This window comes from Coenobita brevimanus, chromosome 60, assembly GCF_032717465.1.
Source record: "Coenobita brevimanus isolate Jiangsu-jjx chromosome 60, ASM3271746v2, whole genome shotgun sequence".
NCBI lineage: Eukaryota > Metazoa > Arthropoda > Malacostraca > Decapoda > Coenobitidae > Coenobita > Coenobita brevimanus.
In genome coordinates, this window is record NC_137013.1 from 28,123,240 (window position 1) to 28,141,261 (window position 18,022).

Below are 18,022 nucleotides of genomic sequence, written 5' to 3' on the forward strand. Positions count from 1 at the left end.
CACCACATCACATGCTGCACATATTTCTTTTGTAAATATCTTGCACACACCTTCCACGTCCCACATCTGCTCCAATTCATATTTGCCCAATTGTTCCTCCACTTCTCTCTTATACTCTGCCTTTTTCTCATCCTCTTGTAACCTTTCCACTCTCCTTGCAACTACTCCTTCCTCTCGTCTTTCCCTTCTATTCCTCCATCTTACTTGTATCCTAATTCTGGCCACCACCAAGTAGTGGTCAGAAAGTCCACTCCCCCAACCTCTATAAGCTCTTGCATCCATTACACATCTTCGCATCCTTTCATCCACACACACATAACCAATCATTGCCTTCCTTTCATTCAGTTCACCACCCACCCTTCTCATCACTCGCCATGTATACCTGTGGATCATTTTATGCCTGAAGAGGGTATTGGCTATCACCAACCCCCTCCCAGAACAAATGACCATTAACGCACTGCCATTCTTATCTGTCGCAGCAGGAACACCCCACTCACCAACTATTCCATCCACCTTCACATTCCCTACTTTACCATTCATAACACCGATCAAAAACACTCTCTCATTCCTTCCAAACTTTTCCATGCACACTTCCACATTTGTCCAGAACTCTTCTCTCACTCTGCTAGCACGATCTTGCGTTGGCGCATACACACACACAATCGCCCACATTTGTATTCCAACTTTCAACTTTACCCACACAATCCTTGACCCAACTGATCCATACTGTCTTATGCTCTTCTTCCATCTTTTACTAACAACTATACATACTCCTTCCTTAGCCCTCTCATTCTCACCTACTCCTGCACATATACCCCATCCATACTCCCATTCTCTCACACTTTCTCCTCTCAATACTAATAAGGCATATGGGCCTGATGGAGTCCCTCCTGTTGTTCTCAAGAACTGTGCTTCTGTGCTTACACCCTGCCTAAGCAATCTCTTTCGCCTTTTTCTATCAACTTGTACTTTTCCTTCTTGTTGGAAGTTTGCTCTCATTCAGCCAGTCCCAAAGAAGGGTGACCATTCCCAACCCTCTAACAATCGTCCAATTACTTCAACATCCTGTATCTCAGAAGTTTTTGAATCAATTCTTAATAGAAACATTTTAAAGCATCTTTCCTATCACAACCTTCTTTCTGAGCGTCAGTATGGGTTCCGTCAGGGTCATTCCACTGGTGATCTTCTCACCTACCTTTCAGACTCCTGGTCATCCTCCTTTCGGGACTTTGGCGAAAGCTTTGCCATTGCACCTGACATCTCAAAGGCTTTCGATCGAGTCTGGCATGAATCTTTAATTTCCAAACCTCCCTCTTACAGTTTCTATCCTTCTATCTGTGCCTTCATCACTAGCTTCCTTTCTGGTCGTTCTCTACCCGCTGTTGTAGACGGCCATCGTTCTCCTCCTAGATCTATCAATAGTGGAGTTCCTCAGGGCTCTGTCCTATCACCAACTCATCCTTTTATTCATCAATGACCTTCTAAGCTGTACATCTAACCCTATCCACTCATACGCTGATGACTTCACCCTTCACCTTTCCATTTGGTTCCCGCAAAGTCCATCTCAGCAGTTACTTCAACAAACAGGGGATAAGGCTATGGCACACCTAATGTCTGACTTGGCTCGTATCTCTGAATCTCTGACTGGGATAAAAATAATCCTGTTGTTTTTAATGCATCAAAGACTCAGTTTTTACACCTATTAACCAGACAAAATCTTCCACAGGTGTACCCACTAATGTTTAATAATATTCAGCTTAATCCTGCATCACCCTTGAACATGCTTGGGGTTTCATTTACTCAGGACTTATCTTGGAAAGATCATATAACATCTCTTGTAAAATCTGCTTCCAAGAGATTAGGTGTGCTAAGCCGACTCCGTTCCTTCTTTACCCCGGCACAACTGTCGACTCTATACAGGGGTTTTATCCACCCGTGTGGGATACAACTCTCATGTGTGGGGAGGCTCCCCACATACAGCACATCTCAATAGGGTGGAGTCAAAGGCTTTTTGTCTCATTAACTCTCCTCCTCTTACTGACTCCCTTCAACCTTTGTCTCTTCGTCGCACTGTTGCATCTGTATCTCTTTTCTATCAGTACTTCAATGGTCACTGCTCCTCTGAACTGTCTGCATGCATTCCTCCGCCTCTAGGACGGGTGCGTAGCACCCGTCTAGCAGCAAACTCTCATCCCTTTTCTGTCCAACTCTCTAATGCAAGAGTTAACCGTTACTCCCAGTCCTTCATTTACGAAACAGGTCAACTCTGGAACTGTCTCCCTCTGTCTGTATTCCTGCTTCCTATGACCTCCAGTATTTGAAAAGCAGTGTGTCCAGGCATCTCGAAATGATCAGATCTTGAATTTGGCTCTCTATTGTATTTTGTTTTTCTCTTGGAAGGAACATTAATTGCAGGTTTGCAGCCTTTGGTTCCTTCTTCCTCCTATTAAAAACAAAAAATCCCTCGCATTCAAGAACATGCTATACATCAACATGTCTGTCTAATCATTATTATTTCTGTATGTTTGAGCAGTGTGGGGGGGTGGAAAGGTGTGAGCAGGGAAACTTGACAAGGGCAGTAACTGGGCAATGCTCACCATCATCGGGGTTGTCACGCTTCCTGATGCTGCTGTCACCACTTGTCATCAGGATCGTGTACCCTGCAAAAAAGATTATTGTAAGATGGTTTACTCTAACCAGACAGAATAATTATACGTTTCCATATCAAATGCTGAACTGGTATAGGATATGTGATGAAAAATATTTTGCTAGCTATGAAGAAATGTTAAGAAAATAATACATGGACATACAGTAGCATTTTCTATCTATCTATCTATTTTATTCAGCCAATAAATAACAACTGCTATTCAGGAAATGGCCAAAAGAAGACACGAATCATTGTCAGGTAGAGTTACTTGCATGGATGGCAATTACAAGTTCTTGTATAGGCCGAGTGTATTCTAATACAATTTTTTTATGCAATGGTGCTGTAAATTGGGGGAACTGACAAATTAACGTTATATGCTGTACTGGAACTTGATAGGCAATCCTTCTGTAGTTTACTCTGGATTTAACAGGAAGAATTTTAAAAAAATAAAAAATAAAATAATAATAATAATAATAATAAGTAAAAAATCTATCTATCTATCGATTGCCAGAAGCCTTAATCCCATAAGGGGTGGCCACAAACAAATCACCTCCATGTCCCCCTGTCCCCCGCCATTTCATTGCCCTGCTCCCAGCTCACATCCCCCTCTCTCATATACCTCTCTACTCTATCTCTCTGTTAGTGCTATTGCTGTTAGTGTGTGTGTGTGCACGCACTTGTTACGGTCCGAGTGATGACGTCATTGGAAGGGTCTTGCGGTATGCAGGCAGAGCCTGCTCACTTGAAGTGTGAGGCCGATGAGTTCGCTTGTTTCGCATCCTAATACTGGTAGCAGAGCGTAGTTAGAGCGTAATGGCGTCGTGCTCACTAAGTGGCCTCCAAAACTTGAAAATGATTCTGACTATGAGAGTTGGAAGAAGGACATCGACATACGATGCGAACTGACGGACTTACCGAAAAAGAAGCAAGCTCTAGCCATTCACCTTTCATTGTCAGGAAGAGCGAGGGTGGCGTCTTCAGAAATTGACGCTGCTGATCTGAAAGATGATAATGGTGTTCAGACCTTGTTGAACAAACTAGACGGTTTATTTCTGGTGGACAAAGGACGCTGGCAGTTTGCAGCTTTTCATGAATTGTACAACTTCAGAAGACCTGGTGATATGAACATTCGTAAGTTCGTGGCAGAATTCAAGCATGTTTATTTTAAATTTACAAAGCAGGACATGCAACTACCTAATTCTGTGATGGCTTTTATGCTTCTGGCTTCATACAAACTTTCAGATAGTGAGCAACAACTAGTGATGTCTGCGATAACTGAGGTAACTTACGAAAATATGAAATCTGCCCTGAATCGTATTTTCGCTAGAGAAATTTGCAGGCGGAACGATGCATCAGTGTCTGCCAGTGAGGTGAAGAGTGAACCAGTTTTTTGGAGTGACGAAGTCGGGGATGAGGAAACGTTTTACGTTAGGAGTACTCGACGAGAAAGGACAAGGTTTCGGGGTGGTGCAGTACGTGATCGAGGCTGTGGTGATGGCCGTTCAACTGTGTCTGCTAGAATTTCCCAACGTTCATCCACTGGCAGGCGGCAGAACCCGTTTGGGCCTGATGGTAAGGTGTCGGGGTGTTTAGTATGTGATTCTCGATTTCATTGGGCACGTGAATGTCCGGATACAAACGAAAATAAAGGCAGTCGAGAAGAAAATTATGAAACAGTGCATCTGTCATTATTTATGGGCTATGCAGATGATACAGCTAGTAGAGGTAAATTACAGATGCTAGTAGAAGAATCAAAGGGATGTGCTGTTCTAGACACAGGGTGTTCTACAACTGTATGTGGGGCTGAATGGATCAAATGCTATCTAAGTGAGCTCAGTGATTATGAACGTGAAGCTATACTAGAAGAAAAGTCATCCTCGACGTTTACTTTCGCTGATGGTGCCACAGTATCTTCCCTCAAACGTGTTACTCTGCCCTGCTACATTGGAAATATGTGTGCAACCATTGTGACTAATGTGGTGAGCTGCTATATTCCCTTGCTGCTGAGCAAACGTTCCATGAAAAAAGCAAAAATGGTGATTAATTTTGAGAGTGACCAGGTCAAAATTTGTGGAACTATCATAAATTCGAAGTCCTCATCTTCAGGCCATTATTTGTTTCCAATTTCTTTGTGACTAGGCCAAGAGTTTTGTGAAACGATTGCACTGGCATCTCTTGGGGGTGATATAGACAAAATGGCTTCGAAGCTTCACAGGCAATTTGGACACCCAACATCAGCTAAACTAATCAGACTTATTACAGATGCTGGAATTAAAAGTTCAGAACTGGAGCAAGCTATCAAGGATGTATCTGATGCATGTACAGTCTGTTGTAGGCACAAGAGAGCTAAGCCTAGATCCGTAGTCAGTTTGCCCAAGGCATCTAAGTTTAACGAAGCCATAGCTGTGGATTTGAAAGCTTGGGGAAGGCATTATTTCTTAGTCCTTGTTGATTTGGCGACTAAGTACTGCACTGCGATAGTAACTGCGGACAAATGTGCGACCATCATTATCAAAGGAATATTTCAGAGCTGGATTGTACTGTTTGGCGCACCTGGAAAAATGGTCACAGATAATGGGTGTGAATTCAACAATGCTGAAATACGAGCATTGGGAGAGGCCTTTAATATCAAGATCATGACAATGTCCGCAGAAAGTCCATGGAGCAACGGAGTATGTGAGCGTCAAAATACAGTCATAGGTGACACTGTTAGGAAGATAATGGCTGAAAGTCAGTGTGACTTGAATGTGGCCTTGGCTTGGGCAGTATTGGGAAGAAATGCTCTCACCAACTATGCAGGTTTTTCTCCTAACCAACTTGTTTTTGGTCAAAACCCTGGCCTGCCTAATGTGTATGCAAATGATCCTCCAGCCTTGGAACCTACATCACCATCAAAAATTGTGAGGGACAATTTGAACGCTCTTCATTTAGCAAGGCAAGAGTTTATAAAGACTGAATCGGGTGAACGTTTGGCTAGGGCTCTGCGGCACAACATACGTTCGAGTGACTTAAATGACATCCAAAATGGAGATGAGGTCTTCTACAAAAGAAATGACAGTCATGAATGGCATGGTCCTGGAATCGTAATAGGCAGAGATGGAAAACAAATTCTGGTGAGACACAGCGGTGTCTACGTGCAAGAGCACGTGTGTCGTCTAGCACGTGCTCCAGAACGAAATACTGTACTACAGTTGAAGACAGTGTCAGTAGTTATGAGAAGAACAGCGTAGTCCAAGAGAAGCCTAATGAAGATTCTTCGCAAGTATTGAATGACTATCCACCGGATGATGAGTCGGAAAATGGTGCAATCCTGGATGATCAGCCTCCCACAGTTTCTCTTCTGGTTAAGGAGCCTCCCAAGGTTTCTGTTGGTCAGTGTATAAAGGGAATACATTCAGAAACTGGAGAGTTGGTGACTGGAAGGATTGTGAGTCGGGTGGGAAAAGCCACTGGAAAGTACAAACACTGCTACAATTTGAAGAGGGACTCTGATGGCAGTATTGATTAGGTGGATCCGCAAAATGATTTCAGCACATGGGAAGTAGTTGATGATGAAGCAGAGATGCTTGTTCTTTTCAACTCTGAGGACGTATTATGCGCCAAGGAAAAAGAAATTACAAACTGGCGGAATAATGACATGTATGAGGAAGTAGATGATGTTGGGCAAGATGCCATAACGGTTCGATGGGTTGTGACGGAAAAAATGGAAAACGAGAAGCCGATTGTTAAAGCCCGTTTAGTCGCCAGAGGATTTGAGGAAGACACCGTGGATCTCCAGAAAGACTCCTACATGCTCAAAAGAGGCTGAGTGTTTGGCACCTTCTTTTGCCTCCACCAACCAATGGGATTGCCACGCTATGGACGTGAAAGCTGATTATCTGGAAGGTAACGACATGAAGCGAGTTGTTCATTTACGTCCTCTGCCTGAATATGCAAACGGTAAGCTGTGGAGACTAAGGAAAACGGTTTACGGCCTTTGTGATGCTGCTAGGCATTGGTACCTGCGCGTTAAATATCAGATGATGAGTCTCGGAGCTAAGGTGTCATCACTGGATTCAGCACTGTTCTCTTGGAGTAATAGGGGCAAGATCCAAGGCATTATATGCATTTATGTCGATGATTTCCATTGGGCTGGTACACGTGAGTTCGAGCAGCAAGTGATAAACAGTTTGAGCCAAATATTCCTCATCGGCAGTTCGGAATCAAAAGCTTTCAAATACGTTGATCTAAATGTCGTCTCCAACAGCGACGGCAGCATAACGCTTGACCAGTTCCAGTAAGATCCGTCTTTGAAACCAGTCATGCTGAGCAGACATCGTGCAGCAGTAAAATCAGGAGAGCTGTCTGAGTCTGAGAAAACTGAGTACCGAGCGTTAATTGGGCAGCTCAATTGGATTGCCACACGCACTCGACCAGATATTGCCTTTGATGTGTGTGAGTTGAGTATGACTAGCAACCGAGCTACCCTAGCAGATTTACTTAGGCTCAACAAGGTGATTGCAAAGCGTGAAGACTGACAACGTGAAGTTATACATTCCAAGAATGGGGCCACTCGATGAATGTTATATAGAGTGCTTTTCAGATGCCTCTTTTGCCAACCTTGTAGGCAATGGGTCTCAGGGAGGCTTTGTGATCTTCCTATGAGATGCTAGTGGGGCAAGATGTCCCTTATTCTGGCAGACTAGAAAGATCAGGCTGGTCGTCAAATCTACTTTATCTGCTGAAACGTTGGCACTGCTTGAATGTGCTGAAACTGCTGTATATCTCGCCAACATATTGCATGAGGTTTCTGGACGTGGAGATTTCAAGATCAAGTGTTTTGTGGATAACAAGAGTCTGGTAGACGCCCTTTACTCCTGTAGGAGTGTGGAAGAAAGAAGCTTGCACATTGATATTCTGTATTACAAGACATGCTGGAGTGAGGGGATATTGATGAAGTGTCTTGGGTGGATACATCACAACAACTGGCTGACTGTCTCACCAAGAAAGGTGCCTCGACCGAGCGGCTGCGTGCAGCAGTCAGCCGGGACTAGAAGGATTTTAATACTTCAAGGGACACCACATATCTGTATGTGGTTACAGACTGGGTCTTAATGGTGCTTAAACAAAAGTCTATGTATTGGATACATAGTGTGTATAGGACGCCAATAATCCATTCAGTTTTGTCCTTGGGATCTTTCATCAAATTAAGAAGAGAGGACGAGAGCGTCAGTTCATATTGCTGTTAGTGTGTGTGCGCGCACGCACTTGTTACGGTCCGAGTGGTGACGTCATTGGAAGGGTCTTGCGGTATGCAGGCGGAGCCCGTTCACTTGGAAGTGTGAGGCCGGTGAGTTCAGTTGTTTCGCATCCTAATACCTCCATCTCATCCTTAGCCTCCCCCTCCCTCTCCCCCCTCCACCTTACTCACATACACTCTCCTTGTCAGTCTCTCACTCTCTATCCTCTTCACATATCCAAACCACCTCAGTGTGTTTCTCCTAACGTTTCCTATCACATCCACATCCACACCACAACGCTCCTTCACTTCCTCATTTGTCAGTCTGTCTCTCCATGTGACTCTACATGCTCCTCTCAAATAACTTACTTCCACTGCTCTCAATCTTGGCTTCTGTCCCGCCAACAAGGTCCAAGCTTCACTTCCATACATTAGAGTTGGTATCACAATATTGTCATGTAGTAGCTTTTTCACTTCCCCGCTCACTTCCCTGTTTTTTATCATTGCTTTCAAGGAACCAGCAATCTTTCTTCCCTGTTGCACTCTTTCAAGCACTTCACTCTCTAAACCTCCATCTATACTCATCACACTATCCAAGTACGTAAATAAGCACACACATTTTCCATTTCCTCCTCATCTAGCCTCACTGTACATTCACTGACTTCACTTCTTTCGAAGACCATAACTCTACTCTTCTCTACAGCCACCTTTAGATTCTGTTTCTTACACTCTCTCCCAAACTCATCCACCAAGCCTTCATCTTCACTTAACAACACAGTATCATCTGCAAACAAACACTGCCCTCTCTCACTACAGCCGCTCCAACATTCAACATCCACAATCACTTCTCCTTCAATGTTGTTACTAAAAGTTGCATCATTAGTAAGGTGCTGATGAATTCACTCAATTTTTCCTTAAAATTGCTTGTAGTTCAAAATAAAGTAATTGAGGTTTGAAATAAGGGTTTTATCTTTTACTCTGAAATTCTCAATGATAAAATCTGAAGCTGATTATAACTGCTTACAGGTAACTTGGGTAAAATAAAAAACATCACCACAGTAATGAAGCTAAAAGGAGCAACTAAAGTGCAATTAAGTCCTCATTATATTTCTTCTTTTAAAAGTTCTACTGTTAATAATTCCTCTGTTCAGTACAGCCTCATTATAATGGACTAATTAGGGCTCATTCCATTCCGAAAAAGGTGAAAGTTCAATAAATAAGACATCTGGACTTCCCCCTGCTAACCCGAAGCTTTTCTGATATATCAGATATTAGTCTGGATCGCACCAATGGTTTTTCACTATCATTGCAGTACTGTACTGTATTATACATGCACTACAATAATCAAATGGTGTAATATACTGTATATATATAATAATACTGTACTGTACACTGATACACATGTCTTCTATTTACCTTATTGTGGTGAACATAGTTGAAGTGATCAGGCAGTCCAGACCACTTCTGGCTTCATCAGACTTTCCGATATACTGTATAAAAATTTAGTCTAGTAGGCTCCTCAATTCTGATATAGGTGAATTCCAGTATATTGCAGTCTGTTATACTGAGGTTTTACTGTACAGTATATGAAACATTCCTACCAGTCCTTAAAGTTTCACTCATTGTATAAAGCTGAGCTGCCAATTCTCTAAATCAACAGCATCAAATGTAAGGAAAAGAAAAAGCACAGATTGCCTGCTGCACCTAAACTAACTGTATCCACCACACCAACACATCTCAATGTGTCCTTTGTCTTTGGACAACCCCCCAAGCACATCCCAGCTGCACGTCACATCATATGCACCTTAGACTCACCCCAGTGAGCAAGGCAAAAACTGACAGAAGTGAAAGTGTGCAGTAACACTCATAAAACTCTATGATTGCAACTTACTAGTTTTCATCTTTCACACAAGTATAATACCTCAATGACTGAGTGACAAAGAATGGGACAAACACTGGATCTGACCATCAATGTGGGTGTAGCAAAAAGCTGAGACCTGGGAACACTATGTTGACATTAAATGTGACTTACTGCACATTTCTGGTGACTGCGCTTCAGGGTTGGCTTATTTAAATCAACATGATTTAGATGGGAAGTTGTTGAATGCTGTGAAGAGTATGTATGATGGTGCGAAGGCTGCAGTGCGTGTGGATGGTGAACTAAGTGAATTTTTCTCTTTGAAAGTTGGTTTGAAACAAGGATGTGTCATGTCTCCATGGTTGTTCAATCTGTACATGGATGGGGTAATAAAAGAGGTACAAGGTAGGGTAGTGGATGTTGGAGTGGCCCTGGTGAGAGAGGATAGTGTTTGGAAACTCCCTGTACTGTTGTTTACAGATGATACTGTGTTGTTGAGTGAAGATGAAGGGGAGCTGCAAGGCTTGGTGGATGAGTTTGAGAGAGTGTGTAAGAAACGGAACCTAAAGGTGAATGTAGGGAAGAGTAAAGTGATGGTCTTTGAGAGAGGTGAAGTTAGTGAATGTACAGCGAGGTTAGATGGTGAGGAATTGGAAAATGTGAGTACGTTTAAGTATTTGGGTAGTGTGATGAGTAAGGATGGAGGTTTGGAGGGTGAAGTGCTTGAAAGGGTACAGCAGGGAAGAAAGGTTGCTGGTTCCTTGAAAGCAGTGATAAGAAACAGGGAAGTGAGCATGGAAGTGAAAAAGTTACTACATGACAGTATTGTGATACCAACTCTAACGTACGGAAGTGAAGCTTGGACATTGTTGGAAGAACACAAGTCAAGAGTGAGAGCAGTGGAAATGAGTTATTTAAGAGGAGCCTGTGGAGTCACATGGAGAGACAGGCTGACGAATGAGGATATAAAGGAGCGTTGTGGTGTGGATGTGGATGTGATAGGAAGCGTTATGAGGAACACACTGAGGTGGTTTGGCCATGTGGAGAGGATGGAGGGCGAAAGACTGACGAAGAGAGTGTATGTGAGTGAGGTGGAGGGGGGAAGAGGGAGAGGGAGGCCGAGGATGAGATGGAGGGATGGGGTGGAGAGGTATATGAGAGAGGGGGGTGTGAGTTGGGAGCAGGGCAGTGAAATGGCAGGGGACAGGGCGACTTGGAGGCGATTTGTTTGTGGCCACCCCAAACGGGATTGAGGCGTCTGGCAATAGATAGATAGATGATATACCTACCTGACTAAATAATTTATTTTTTCTCAACAACCACTTATTTTAAATATGCAAGCAAAATGTAATAGAAGCAAAAATCAATTTAACCACTAAAATAAACAATGATATAACAATAATGTTGTTCAGTACTGCATGTATGCGGCACAGTCTAGAGTGCAATGCCGTAAGGCTGTGAGACTTGGACTGTAATGGATATCTGTAAGCTGTAATGTACAAAAATGAGAATGATCCAACAGATATGTAGTGCATCCATGAATGACAAACTGGGGGGAAGATTAGGACAGCAAACAAAGAGTTGGGAGGTAGGAAGGCGACTGAACGCATTAATGTTGTGATGAAAAGGGGCAGATTGAGATGGTCTGGGCATGTTCAGAAGATGGAGGGTGACAACTGGGTGAAGAGGGTCAGTGGTAAAAACTTGAGGGTAGAGTTGCAACAGGCAAACTGAAAAATGACTTACGATGAGGATATACAGTGTAACCTTAGGGATAAGGGACTGAACAGAGGGGCCACCATTAGGTGACCAAGGCCAACACATGCAAGCATGTTTTTTGAAACTTTATAATAAAGAGGATGTTTGACACTGAGCAGCATGAAGACTCATCATAAGGTGACTAAGGCCAATGCATGCAAGCATGTTGGTGCCTTTATACACAAAACAAACCAAATTAATTGCAATATATATTTTTTTCATTATTGCAAGAAATGCCCTCTTCTTTTTGTCGATTATTTTTATTTTAACACTCCCTCCATATCTACCAACTGTTTGAAGTTGCCGGATGTTTGAGTATCGATTAAATGGAGTTCTACTGTATACTGTAGAGGTTAGAGGGAAGCATTTGACTTAGACAAGGAGTGATTGATAGGTTTGTGGCCTAAGGTAGCAGAGAGTGAGCTATATAGTTTTCTCTGAATATGTGTGTAGTTCAATTTGCAGAATGTTTACACACAAAGTTTAAAGTTATTAACTCACGCTGTTTTTCAGGTATAGATAATTACATCTTAAAGGTCAGCAGTTCCTGAGAATACAGAAAACTTCAGCCATCATACAGTCATCTTCTGACTGTCAAGGTTTAATTTTAATTTTTTGTAACAGAAAGAATCATTGAAACCTGTGCAGCTCATCCCTCCTACCTTAGGCCATGAACTTCTTAATCCCCCCTCATACTAAAGCAGAGTATAGGAGCTTTAGTGTGTTCCCTCTGAGATGTTGTGGTGCACTGAGTAGTCCACTTTAGCAGTGATGCAAGTTTCATGTCACAACATGTTACTGAAGCCTACAGTCAGCTGCCACATACTGTATATCTTTCTAGAATACATTATCAGTAACGCTGAGCTGGTAACTTCTCCACTGCTCAGGAAACAAAATGGCAAAGCATTAATGATGTGCCTCCATTACATGCTATATGTTAACAGCATGCATGGAACTGAAATGAAATCTATTAAGAAGTACAATGATTCAGTCGGTTACTTTTATTGTAACAACAGCTTTTCCATGAAGCCATTTAACAACTGAAGTCAGCCAGGCTTGGAATCTCCTAACTCTTTTATAGCATGTCACTGTGTTGAATGACTTGTGTGCAACAGCCAATGGGTTACAATGTGGCATTTAACAGGCTGGCTTAAAAAAAAAAAAAAAAAAAAAAAAAAAAAAAAAAAAAAAAAAAAACCAAATAAATTTTAAAAAAATCATATTTAAATTTTAATAATCTGCTTAAATGACAAAATATATACCATACCACCAACCCTACTGCAAATCCACCACAAGTAGGAGTAATGGTAACAGTCTATGACCCTCTTTGAGGTGTAGAGGCCTGAGGCTTGGCAATGAAGCTAATAATAAAAGATGGGCAACCAACCTTTGAATATCTGTGAGCCCTCTGGGGGGAGTGGTCCTAAGAGGGGGTTGTTGGGCAGATCCTCCAGTGCGGGTACTTTCTGCGGGGTCTGAGTGCATCGACTTGACCCTGCTGTATTACCGTCATCATCATTTAAATATCCCTCTTCATTATCATCATCATCATCATCATGCCATATCATTCATCATCATCACCATCATCATTGGCAATTATCAACATCATTATCAATAAACATTACTACTGCACTCAATGCTGTCCTTCTCATCATAAATGTTATCATCATCATCATCTATCACTGTAATCATGTCACTGAACATCATCATCATCCATTAATGTCATCACCACCATTTACCATCAGTAACATTTATTATTAATATTACCATCACTATTATTCATTAGTCATCATTATTATCATCAAGGTGACCCTCATTTTCATCCAGATCATCATCATCATCCTAGCCAAATTTTTCATCAATAAATGGGCTGAAGGAGTTAATGATAAAATAATTTCATGGAAGCAATAATACAGAAAGGTACTCAACTACAATACCTTTCTATAGTTAATGGAAATGCAGTCTTACCTCTACCAAAGGTCTCTTCTAAGATAACTGCTTAAAGATAACAAAAATAAAATAATATAATGCATTATCACAGTGAAGGTGCCAAAAAATACTGCATTTCTTAATCATCATCATAATCATCCTGATCTCTGTTTCTATCCATGGAATCCTGAAAATAAGGAAAGAGAAAGTATAAAAGTGAGAAAGATATCAACAGCATACCCTGCAAAATGGGCCAGACATTCATTCATTTATCATTCAAGCCCCCAAACCCCTGGCTCCAGCTCAAAGACCTAACAATCTTCATAAATTTTACAAGTACAGTCCCCCTGTTTTACATTTACAAGACGGCTTCAAGTTTAGTGCAATGCTGCAGTACTATGCTTGTTAATATTCAAATTGGTGAGGCTCTTTATAAGATACATAGTATGTAATCTACAAAACTCTGAGATTATTGAACAGCTTCTGGACTGAAACATACGGCTTGAAACTTGAAGCTTGCCTCTATATGCAGAACATAAGAATAAGAACTACAGAGAAGCAGTGAAATGTGACATACATGGAGGTCTGGGGCGCTTCTTGGGTGTAGTGTGTGAGGCAGAGGGGGTGTGAGGCTGACCACCAGCTTTCTCCTCTGCCTCCTCCGGAAGTCTTTGAGCTATGGGGGTGCGAGGAGTCCGAGGGGTTGCTGCTCTCTTCTGTCTTCTAGGGGTGCTCTGGACTGGAGTCTTTCCTTTGCCTTCATCCTCACCCTCACTCTCACTCTCCTCTTGAAGAACTGATAAATCCTGCTTCTTGGATCCTCTCCAACTTTTTCCAGATCTTTTTGCTGCTGCTGACTTAGCAGGTGATCTGGCTGGGGATCTGTTAGCATATGCAGGGTCCTCGGTCTCTCCTGCTGTGCCCTCACTAGTGTCCAAGTTATCATCAGCTTTGCTAGACCTCGGTGATGAAAATGTGGGTTTCTGGTTACGTCGGCGGCGATTAGCAATTATTATGTTATCCAGCGAAAGTTCCCGGCCAGGTGATGCCACCAAGGATCGGAAGTCAAGGCGGGCCTGGAGAATGCTTTGTGCTTGTGGCCCTGTCAGCAGGAGATGGGAGTGCGGCACTCGCTGTGTCACACCACGGTCAGTCTCTATTATGTGCAACAGTGTGCCTCGTTCCCTTACATGGCCTTTCACCACCCCAGGATCACTGTAGTGCTCAGTCTGGTGACGCACATAACAGGTCTGACCCCGCGGCAGCAAGTCGGTAGGCAGCAAATAAACCTCCCTCACTGAGGTCTGATACTGATCCAAGGTGAACTGTACATTCCAACGATCTGCTACATCCCGGTCCTTCAACACTGCAGAATAAAAATTGTTATCAGTGAATCTCGCAAAAACCAGAAGGCCTGGCTCCAGCTCTACCTCTCTCACTCGCTTCAGAACATGTGCACGTTGCCTCTCAGCATCTGCACCTCCATGCCTAACAAAGGCCTCTTCCTCCTCCTCTGACAGTGGTGCCTGGGAGCTCTCCAGCATCTTCAGCACCTCAGGTGGTAAAGAGTCAAGCAGTTCTGATACAGAGAGCGACTGAGTGTCTTTCTTGGTTGGCTGCTGTTCGTTGCTGATCCTGGGTTCTGGCTCCACCTTCTCTGGTGACTCATCTTTGTTATCACTGTCCTCCTCCTTCTCCCTCACCTCTCTACTGACTATACCCCTTCCTCTTCCTCTTCCTCTACCCCGTCCTCTTCCTGGAGTCCTCTTACCAGGGGTGCCTCGTCCTCCACCACCTCGTCCCCGACCTCGACCTCTCCCCTTGCCCTGCTCTCTTCCCTCAGGTGACTGAGGGGAATCATCACTGCTCAAATGTACTGTGGCTGATGGTTCTTTAATGCTCACATGCTTGGAAGGTACTTCTGAGTGCTTCCCACTCTTAGTTCGCGCCTGTGGGATTACAAATACTCCATCGTCATTGTAATTCTTCAAGTCCTTAGAATGATGTGAACGGGGTGGGGATCCAACTGTGATGACACTTGCCAAGGAGAGACGTGATGATTCTGTCCCCGTACTAGAAAACATGGAGGCACGACGGGAGGAGTCAGAGGAGCTGCTCCTGTCCCCAAGATAGCCTGATGATGTTGCACTTATGTCAGACACTCTTCCTCCACTCCCACTGCTCCTTGATTCCATCCAGTCAAACAAAAATTTTGTTGCAATCATACGATCTCCTCTTCTGAAAATATATATGTCTTCTCTGGATACTGGGTGAGTGTAAACCATGACAATAGATTCTTCTGTAACTGGACCCACATAGCCAAGTCTGTGGATGTCATCAAATGTATTAATGGAAGTATGGCCGGGTAAAACCTCTGTGTCTGCTATGCTGGGTCCACTTTCGGGGGACTTCACTCCTAACTCTGCCACAGACTTGTCACCTTCCTTTTCACTGGGTGAAGGTACTTGTGATTTTGAGCTCTCAGATCCAGATCCACTGGTGTGAGCTTCCTTAACAATATAGCTCTCACCCTCAGTTGATATATTGGGACTCACCCCTAGACTTGTGTTGGGAGTTGAAGTCTTCTGTTTCAATAACCTATATGCAGGGACAGATGATTTCCCAAGTTTCTCTGTGATGTCTCCAGTTGCCCCCAATGATGCACAAGGTTTCTTTCTCTTTCTGTGTGGTGACCCTTCATCCTCACTGTCTGTCATTGCCACAAAAGGCCCTTGAGATCCTTCAGGGGCAGGGCTACTCAATGTCTGTTCAGTCTTCTTCTTTCCAGATCCAAACAGACTAACAATCTGAGAGGATCTGTGCTGGGAGGGATGACTAGTAACTGGAGTGGATTGTGAGGAAGTGGAAGGAGCAAGACATGACACTGGGGTGGATGATGTGGAGGCACCCTCATCCACAGTCATATCTGCAGAAGAAGCACACTCTGCAATTTTTGAGGCTGACTGAGAACTTGGCATCATTTCTGAACTTTCAAATGAAGTGTTACTGATAGTATCAGCTTTTACTTCCTTTTCTTTCTTTTTTTCCTCTTCCTCAATTCTCTTTTCCTCAATTTTCTGTCTGGCTGCCTTAGATGCCTTTTCAAACAATGATTCACTCTCTTGCAATGCCTCATAGTCTTCTGAACACGGTGTGGAAATAATGGGCATCTGAAGTCTCCCAGGGGGCTTCATAATCTGAGAACTTCCTGGAGGAGGAGGCATATTTTCATCTTTATTAGTATCTAATTCTTCATCAACACTCAATTTCTTAATTTCTCTACTTCTACTCTGGCTGTCCTCTCTTTGGGAATCCTCTTTTTCTTCTTGAGATGATCTTTCAGATGTGGAAGGTGCTTTTTCTTTGCTACCAGAGGAGCTTGATAATGGCAGAGTAATTAATGGTTCAATGTCAGGCTGGGTGAGAATGGCTGGCTTGCATACACTTTCCATCTGTGTGACTGGCATGCTACCTACATCACGCTGGTCTCTCTGACTGTGTGACTGAGAGACTTGCTCCAAAAGGGGTTCTGATTCAGACAGGCGAAGGAGGCTCTCAGATTCTCTGCTTTCTTCCTCTCCAGGACTTTGGAAGGACACATCTTCAGAAAATCTCTGACCAGCCTCTCCTTCCCCATACACAGACTCTGGCTGAGTGGAGGTTAGCATCAGGTTTAGGTCCTGTGAGGCTACCTGTTCCTCAAATGACAGACAGCCTTTTGATTTCTCATATACAACTTCTATACTGCGATCTTTTTCATCAAGTATCTCTATGTCACTATCATCGCTATCTGAGGCTTGTGAATCAGTTTGCATTTGTTCTGGCATGGGTAAGGATCGCACTGCTAACTTCACATCAGACCTCCCACCACATTTTCTTTCTGCAGTGTCCAATTTGCTAGACTCACTGCTTTTTCTACCTCCATCACCTTCCTCTGCCTCTGTCTCCACTACCGTTGTGCCTGTGTGAATATTGCCCTCTTTCTCACTGCCCTCATCTTCAGTGTCAGCAACTGAGTATTTTGGTTTGTCTCTATGCCTGCTTGCTTCTTCCTTACTCTCCTTCTCTGTGGGGGTGGGTGGTCTTGGTAAACGGCTGCCATTTTCATCACTACCACTGGACTGAAAAGTGAGAGACTTGACAGCACTGGAGCCCTCAAGGGTTACTGTGGTTTTGGATGAGAGACGTTGTTGTTTGGGACTGATTTCAACATCTTTCCTGGTGAGGGCAGAATAGTCTACAAAAACTCTCTCCTCTCCAGACTCACTACTCTCACTAGCTTCTGCAGTCCGGCGTTGCTTGTAAGGAACATCTGAGGAGGAGTCACCAGCCTGGTATCCCTCTTCCTCACCCCTCTTCCGTTTCAAGGGTGAAGGCTGTGATGGTCCTGGCCTCAGGAGCGATCCAGAAGAGGGCTCACCAACAGAGCTACCCAGTGGAGTTTCTGGAAAGAGTCTGCAAAAATACATAAAAATCATCATCCCCATCATCATGATCCTGGTCTACTTTCAAACCTAAGGATGACAATGATGCAAGATGGGCTCAAGAAAAAGAAATTTTAAGTACAGTACAACAGGCAACCAAACCAGCATCTCTTGGCATCAGTCACTGC

General features: G+C 43.3%; 1 protein-coding gene across 1 annotated transcript in view; it reads right to left on the bottom strand.

Annotated features, from left to right (window-relative positions):
* Positions 1 to 18,022, bottom strand: part of LOC145403337 (uncharacterized) — a 92,765-nt gene that overhangs the window by 19,389 nt on the left and 55,354 nt on the right. Inside the window, exons 7-9 of the mRNA XM_080275128.1 lie at positions 13,988 to 17,865; positions 12,869 to 12,976; positions 2,598 to 2,660 (exon numbers count right to left, since the gene is read on the bottom strand). Coding sequence (XP_080131254.1) covers positions 2,598 to 2,660; positions 12,869 to 12,976; positions 13,988 to 17,865 — 4,049 coding nt within the window. The remainder of the gene's footprint in view (positions 1 to 2,597; positions 2,661 to 12,868; positions 12,977 to 13,987; positions 17,866 to 18,022) is intronic.